The sequence below is a fragment of the Thermobia domestica genome, chromosome 14 (genome assembly GCF_964235325.1).
Source record: "Thermobia domestica chromosome 14, izTheDome1.hap1.1, whole genome shotgun sequence".
Taxonomy (NCBI): domain Eukaryota; kingdom Metazoa; phylum Arthropoda; class Insecta; order Zygentoma; family Lepismatidae; genus Thermobia; species Thermobia domestica.
Window position 1 is genome coordinate 37,036,773 of NC_137467.1, and position 9,045 is coordinate 37,045,817.

Below are 9,045 nucleotides of genomic sequence, written 5' to 3' on the forward strand. Positions count from 1 at the left end.
AAAAATAAAAATGAAAATAAATAAATTATTTATTCCGTAAAGGTGGTTGTAGAATAGCTGAAAAGTAAAAGGTACAAATCTGAAACAAGGAAATCCGAAGTCAGGAAAATATTTCCAATCCTTTTTCTTGAAATATTATCAAACTTGTGGTTGGTAATAATACTTTTTCCGCCTCTCAACACAAATGACATAATTTGAAATTGTCTTATCCGTAATAACTGAAGGAAACACATTTGTTGCTATATGATACAATATAAAACATACAATTATGTCTGTAGATAACAGAAAATAAAATCATCCATTTCTTCTATTTTTATACCTACTCTAAATTTTGACCTCTCATTTACGCGCTCTGAGGGACTAAGTTGGAGTTCTTTCCCTTCAAATCACATTATCGCTACCCGATGAGTGAAATAATTAGTTATCATTTTCTACAATCTAGGAAGGGATAATAATATCCTAGGTAAGAGCTATACAATTATACCCAATCGTTTTATTTGTAACATGTTTAGAATTTGGATCTATTAATGGCGTGCGTTCTGCTTTTTACCATAGGGGTTATAATTTGAAATCACACCATTTAAAAGACAATGAAATGACTAAAATTTTCGAGGGCCTTACAGAAAGAATGGGCCTAGATATGAATCAAACAATTTCTTACTTTCTTATTTGAGACCCTGAATATTCCAGGGTTATCTTCCTGGCCTATAAAATTCCAGGAAGGTATTTATTTCCATGTCTAACTTTATCTTCCAAATTGTAAGAACAATATGACTAATAACTTTATATTAATATATTATGACTTACTTCTAGTTTTTAAAGAATTAGCTCGTTAAAAAATCTAAAATTATTTGACTGTACTTTATATAACTAATATGATTTTCTTAAGTTCCATTTCCATTTGAACTAAAAAGTAGGGTAATTGTTTAGTATAGGGGCCAAAAACTAGCAAAACGTAGGACAATTTACGGAACAAAAGAGTTGATAGTGATGTTGAAGTACTCAAGAAAGTATCGAACACAATTTTTTAGGGCGGTAGGGAATTTGCACAAACCGTAAGTGTAAGAGGAAATGATTTATGTGAGAAAAGGAAATGAATTGCTGGTAACGAAGATAGAAAACAAAGAGCGCTGCGGGGCTCTATCCCGACTTCACTCGCTACAGCTCGCTCGCCAATGCCGTCTGAATTTAATGTTGGAAACGTAATTTAACATATGAAGCCATAAAACAACCGCATCAGAATAGAATATCGCAAAAAGTAGGCGCATATGATGGTCCACCAAAGATAAACAATAGCCAAAATAGCAAAGTACTAATTTACAAATGATGAAAAGGAAACATTTTGTAAAATAATGTAGAATTACGTAGAAATAGAGATATAGCACTAATAATAAACCCTGAAACAATGTTAGTAATAGACGTCGGTCTGTCTCCTGTCTCTGGCTTGAATTTTTGAAGAGGTATTCGGACTTCACTTACATGTGAATTAAAGCATGACATTTCGAGAAATGGGCAGAAAGAAATGTCGTGCGGCAATATTACATGCAAAATTATAAAGATAAGAATTTCTCTTGCAAATATTGTGAACATACATATTTATGCCTAAATGTTGACAAAATTATGGGACATGTGTCTTGTGGCAGTTACCCAACCTAATTTGTTTATAACATGTAAAATTTAATATGTTTATATCAGTAGTAGAGTCAAGTATAGAATATCCATTTACATGTAAATTTAAACTTTTTAGTGGTTTAAAAGTACGTGGACTTACTATACCTTTTTTGAAACACATTTTCTTTCGTAGAACATATTATAAATGAATATCCATTTATGCGTTCTCTCTAAATTTAATAAAATAACATAACATCCTTCAGAATATGCATTTTAAAGACTCCTCTGGGGACAAATGTAATAATATACTGTGACATAAAAACGATTTTAACTTTGAACTGATATATAGAAATAGAATGCATTTTCATTTGTGATTGTTCATAAATTCAAAGAAAATTCCCATTTTTGGGAATCTTCCCGGGTATTTGTCCATCACTAGTCTTGTCATAGGACAGTTTGTGCATTTGGATAAAGCCTTCGCCGTTGTTCGAATTGCTAGCGTGTGCCATTGGTGCACGTGGTCCCGAGTTCGATTCCCGACGTAAAAGTGCTGAAAATTAATTTTACAATCAGTTACATTAATTAATTACCCGTCATCAGCGCAGAAGTTAGAGGGAAAAAAGAGACAAAATCTATTATGCCAATAGTTTCGAGTAGCATGTTCTTAATTATATCATATTTTAGTTAGATTCTGAATTGCAAAATAAATTAATATCAGTATAACATATGTATTGTAGGAGAGCTGTAAAGTGGTACAATTTTATTTTTATTGGAGACACGGTGGCTCAGTGGTAAAGCTCTGCTAGTTCGTTTAGCTTCCGTCAATCGGGTTTTCTAGTTCAAGAACAAAAACGTGTACCTGGGTTTTCGGGGTATTCTGACGTTTCCTCCCACTTTTTTCACTCTACCGTTCATTCATTGCTGTCATCACCGTCTGCCTTGGTGCATAATTAAGTAACATTAAAGTAAAAGTAATAAAAACTAGAACACCTTCCTCTCAATATATAAAATGATTAGCCCGCTGGCCAGATTCGGGCTTACAAAGCATATATCACATCTGGCCAGAGTAGTAAATTTCTAAATATACAACCAAATTTTTGGGATGAGCTTTGTAAATATGCTTTACAATGATATTTATTGGACAGTTCTTTCTTGAGAACTTTCAAAGCACAACTGCACAATTAAGCCTCCAATTGCTGTAAATAAAAATACAATTTTCAACAATACAATACAATACAATACAAAAAATACAACTTTGTTTGTAGTTTCCAGCTAAAGATATTCTTACAAATTTCTAAATTCTAGAAGCACAAACTCCTAATTTGTTACAGTTAACTACTAAAAATGAAAATAAATAAGTTATTTATTCCGTAAAGTTGGTTGTAGAATAGCTGCAAATAAAAGGTACAAATCCGAAACAAGTCGGGAAAATATTTTAAATCCATATTCTTGAAACATTATCAAACTTGTGGTTCATAATAATAGTTTTTCCGCTTCTCAACACAAAGGACATAATTTGAAATTGTCTTATCCGTAATAACTGAGAGAAACACATTTATTGTTATATGATACAATATAAAACATACAATTATGTCCGTAGATAAAAGAAACTAAAATTATCCAATTCTTCTATTTTTTTACCTACTCTAAATTTTGACTTCTCATTTACGCGCTCTGAGGAACTACGGTGGAGGTGTTTCAATTCAAATCACGTTATCGCTATCCGATGAGTGAAATAATTAGTTATCATTTTCTAAAATCTAGGAAGGGATAATAATATCCTAGGTATGAGCTATACAATTATACCCAATCGTTTAATTTGTAACATGTTTAGAATTTGGAACTTTTAATGGCGTCCGTTCTGCTTTTCATTATAGGGGTTATAATTTGAAATCACACCATTTAAAAGACAAGTGAAATGACTAAAATTTTCGAGGGCCTTACAGAAAGAATGGGCCTAGATATGGATCACAAATAATTTCTTACTTTTTTTATTTATTTGAGACGTGTTTCCAAACTGTAGTGTTTATTGATGTCATTTTCGATTTCGACCGTTGAATGTTTTAAAGATTATTATAAATATTTTTATACATCACTGGAATCATTATGTATTGTCCACGGTTATGATTATTAATACATATTTTTTGGTATATTTTTTTTAATGTTATGTTAAACAAATCATACACATTGCAAATTTTTTCCGCAGTATTAGGTAAAAATTCATATTATAGTACTGTACAAACTTGTATTTTACCATGCGCTAGGCGAAGTAGCACTAGGTTCAGGCAAAAAATGTGCATACAAAAAATTTTGAAATAAGAAACTGATAAGAATAAATTAGAAAGCAACAATCTTGTGATTTTAATGTCTTTTCCGGTACATTTCTAATTCCTTATCATAATCATAATAATAACTATTATTTTAAAAATTAAAATAAATACCAATGAGAAGCACCTACTGCGCTAGAAGACTATGGATTCGATAGTGATAGCGGCCCTATTTGATCATTTTCTCATCTCTACTCTTCCTAATATTTTGGGGTCTTTCACGTCTATAGTACCCTACTCCATAATGTTAGTTATAAGTGTGTAATAACTAGCTCTTATATATTAGTATACGAATCGAGCTTCATCCTCCTTACGTGATGACAGGGAAAGATAAAGAGTAAGTTAATAACATCTTTAACACTTCCTTTTCTCAAGTTAAGGTAAACCAAATAATGATATATAACCTACCGTTTAATCAAAACTATGATGTCTTGCATAATACTACTTTGAAGTACCATAAGACGGGGTTACTTTGCACAAAATTTGAAAAGAGATTCACAGTACTCTGTCGGTAAAACCATGAACAGTAGAGAAAAAGTTTCAATTGCCACCGTAAGATATAACATGTAACTGTATTTCGGCTATAATGTTTGCGGTTAATTCAGTTCAAATTACCGGGAAAGTTTGTTCTAGTAGAGGTAAAGGCTGCAAAGTCACTGAAAAGGATGATAGAATTTAACAGATATCATCTATAAGAATTTCCGTCGAAGCTAAATTTGTTCCGTAGAATACTACCCTGTATAATGGGACTTAGATGCAGTAGTTGAAATTGAAATGCGAAACGTTATAAAGTCATAAAAAACGTAAAACTGGGAGAAGGCATTTAGGCCTTTACTAGGGGTTAATTTGCATCAGTGCAAAATACCGTTTAGACAGGAAATTATTACCACTGGATCCTTCCTGTGTTTTAAATTAAGGTAAATTTCCTATTTAGGTAGAACGGATTGCTTGTTAGAAAACAAATAATGAACAGTGGCACATCCAGAAAAGTACTATGAGAGGCGCTTCATTTAAAAATACTTTTAAAATAATCACTAGACTTTTGGGGATTGGGCTTGCAGCTTATACACGTAGGAATCACTAGGAATAGATTTTTAGGCAAATCTTTACTTTGACTCAAACAGTGACTGCAACGATTTATCTGATCCTGTGTCGGAAGCAGTTTAGGAATGATTCCGAAAACGCTCCAGTTTGCTCCCGGAACCGGATCAGCTGAATCGGTTAGTTACTGTCCGAGTCAAAATAATGTACAATGTTAAGAATTATATTATAAAGACAAGGGCCAAAATGTTACTAAACACCATTTTTAATCAATTCAGGTGCAGTGGTGACTATCAATATTGATATCTATATGGGGACTACCACCCCACCCACACCTTACTCACGCACCATAAAAACATCCAAAAAAAATAATATTTAGTCAAACCACTACTATAAAGCTAACGTAAGAAGGACAAAAATTAAAAAAAAAAACACTCATCACTAATTATAAATCAGTGAAGCATCACAAGGAAAAATAAATTACATTTCACCAAGATAATGGAACAACCAAAGTAAGTACTGATACCGATACCAACATTATAATATCAATGTTAATAAAATGCATGCAGTTTTGTGTAGAGTGTAAAATGTTTGGTAAGAGTGCACTTTATGCCAAACATTTATTGGAACCGATTCACCTGAACCGATTCCTCGGAACACTTCAGAGATCTGTTCCCAAAAATAATTCCATGAATCGAAGCAATCGAAAAGTAAATTCTGCAGAAGTTTTGCAGACCACCTAATAAGCAATCGTAATCTAACTTCACCAGCAAACTAAGATATATCATAACAATGATTATATATTACGATTGCTAACCAAATGATCTACCACACTCATTAAGAATTTACTCTTCAATTACTAAGTACAAGGGCAATATCTTTGAGAACTGACTCTAAAGTCTTCCGAGAAATCAATTCAGGTAAAACGGTGACTATCAATTTTGAGATCTAAATGGGGGGCTACTCGTAAAGAAACTTAAGAACTCGTAAAGAAAACATCGAAAACCACAATAAATAATAAAACCACTACTATAAATCTAACGTAATACGAAAAACTAACAGCAAAAAAATAAAGTAACACTCACCACCAATTATAAATCAATGCAGCATGACGAAAAAAAAAAACACGTACCCATTCCAACAATCAGTAATAATCAGGATTTGTACATGCTTAGAAATAATTTTTAAAAGAGAATCAGCACTGCGAGAGTTCTCACTACACTCACTCAAAAGTATCTCATTAGTTTCACGGCATATATCACCGACTATCCACCTTTGCCTACAGCGCATTTGACCGACAGTAAATTTGCGTCTACCGAACAAACTCTTTTCAATGTTAAATCAATCCACACAATATTCCGAAACGATACGAATTCACTTCAGTATCACAAACATGTTTAAGCAAAAAATAATAATAATATCAGAACAATCAAACTCGCAAAACGGTCTGTTCAAATCCTGGACAATATTACAAGAACGAACCGACATCGAAATTAACTTCAGTTGGCACATTTCACTACCTTCTTTTTCCTTCACCAAAGCAACACATGTTCGACTACCAAATTCATTCATACAGCATGATCGCACATTAGTACATAACTACCAATCAGCGACGTCAACACAACCAACCAATCACAGCACAAGAGACTATATCACTAACACCGATCGCTAAAACACCAAAACAACATTCTCAACAAAAAGAATAAAAACGATTCCGTACCTGTTCCAGTGACTGTGATTTTGTTTCTCCAATACCACTTTCGGTGACAAAATCACTTGTTCGGCATAAACTGCACTCTAACCAAATGGTTAAACACTGAATGAAAACATTGCAAAGTAACGTATGTTCAACATACTTTTTTGTATGTTGTTGAAAGGAACCCCACGTATGAAAAGTTTCACATTTCAGTTTAAAGAATTGCATCAAAGTCCAATCAAACGCACTAGTATCCTACGAAAATCACTTAACTTTGACGGAAATTCTTTTAAATTTAGGCTGTTTTTACAGTAACTGCTTTTCATACCACTACAACAAACCCTCCTGGTAATTAGAACTGATGCTAACCCCAACAAAATAGCCAAAATCTTACAGCGTAGTTGAAACTTCCTGTTTACAGTTCATGGTTGTACCGACAGAGGACTATGAAACTCTTTTCATATTTCGTGCAAACTAACGACCAATGTGCAAATTAACCTTGTGTTACGGTATCTAGTAACCACTGTAAACGAAATGGAGTATCAAAATTCAATGTGTCAAATCATGACACGGGACTAGAAAAATGTTTGGGAATGAAGGAATCCACATAATTAAGAAATTACGTCCCTAATGTATTGTGGTACTTCGGAACACAAATATGCAAGCAAAGAAAGCATTTCAGAATGTTACCTATAAAAAACTTAGGAACGTTCAAGTACACATTCAACACGCAAGACATGTAAGTTTATCCTAAATACAGTATTTTGCGCTATCCTCGTTTACCAACATTCTGCGTAATGCATTAATCTGCATAGCAATCTTCTATTTACTGGCCATCTAGCGCATGCTCGTTATAGTTGTTTGTACAATAATACATACATCATGTACGTTTACTAAGCCCCTAAAGTGATCCTATATTGAGAAATGGAGGTCCATACCCTACAAATGATTGCTGAGAATATAAAAAGTCGACTTCCTTGAAAGAAATTAGTGCAGCTATGAAATGGATTTGTGTATGGACCTCTACAATTAATGAACATCCATTGTGGTAAAATTATTCTTTATTTTGTATTTTGTTAATGTCGTTCTAAGCCCTTCGGAGAAATGAGGCTAGATCCATTTGAGCTAAATCCTGAGTAAAATTACAAACGTTCATAGTTTTTTTTCCAATATAATACATTCCACGTTTAATTTGGAAAATTTTAGGATGAATATCATTCTCGCGATTTCTTATTTTACAAAAGTTTCTATATAAATAAAACAATATCGTCGACCACCTATATTTTAAATATGTGCAACAATTAGTGAGTAATGTGTAATCAATAATAAAAGAATCATTTTTTTTATGAAGATATAAACTACATAAGATTTGTATGAGTAGTAGTTTATATCTTGAAAAAATATATATTCCTTTATATCTTGACAAAAAATCGATTTCTTGTTATTATTTGGTATACAGATAGTGTATGTGTGCCGCGCCATTTCCAAATTGTAGATTTATTAACTTACGTTTGAGATATCTCCCATACCTAAATACTTCTTGCGAAGCATTTCTTTTAACCGATTTTCCAAACCCATGTAACCGTATTATCAATCTGAACCAATTAGTATATGAAGAAATGAACATTACCTTTCTGGCCGAACTGAATTTAAATTTTTTGTGGTTAATTGTTGGGAGTCATTAGAGTACGACCCGCAAGTCTCCTGAACCACTATTTTTCTTAGCGTTTCTAAATTACTTTCTAATGCAGGATCTGATTCTGCAAATTCTGATTTCAGCATATCAACGGTCACTTTCACAACCAAAGCTGTACCCTTGTCCATTGTTTGCTCTCCTTCCGTTGTACATAATATTAACTCTTTTTTGTCAGTCATGAGTTCGTATGTCCACCCTTTCCCTTCGAGTGGATCTTCCTGAGGTAAGTCATAAACAATTTCTTCTTTACACATCAATTCCAACTTAACAGACGCCTCACCAGCCATTGTGAATTCAAAATATATAAGAATTTAACACTGTTCTTATACTTCCCTTATATTGTTTGCCAGTGTTTTAATGAAATGATTTACGAGAACTTTCAGAAAATTAACTTTATTTTTCCAATCTTCTGCGGTTGCGTATTTCTTTCGTAAAGTGATTCAAGGTTAATAGAATGAATAAAGCTGGGTTATATCGGTAAAGGGACGCTGATTGGCTGGTGAAATGACGTCACTGCAGGAGCAGATAGAATGGCGAGAAAGTGTAGAGAAGCAGACACGCGAAGCGCACAGCCACAAGCAAGACAAGACAAGGTTTGCACAGGAAATAAACAATAATAAATAATTTTAAATAATAAACCTACGTGCCTTTTTCTGCTTAGTTGTTTGTTGTAG

At 33.1% G+C, this 9,045-nt stretch overlaps 1 protein-coding gene across 1 annotated transcript; it reads right to left on the minus strand.

The window, feature by feature from the left end:
* Positions 1 to 1,960: 1,960 nt before the first annotated feature.
* Positions 1,961 to 8,832, minus strand: LOC145670592 (uncharacterized). Its single transcript, XM_081739390.1, has 2 exons — positions 8,306 to 8,832; positions 1,961 to 2,807 (listed from the first exon to the last, which is right to left on the minus strand). Exons 1-2 carry the CDS (start codon positions 8,656 to 8,658, stop codon positions 2,774 to 2,776), a joined length of 387 nt encoding a protein of 128 aa, XP_081595516.1. The 5' UTR covers positions 8,659 to 8,832; the 3' UTR covers positions 1,961 to 2,773.
* Between the last annotated feature and the right edge of the window lie 213 nt (positions 8,833 to 9,045).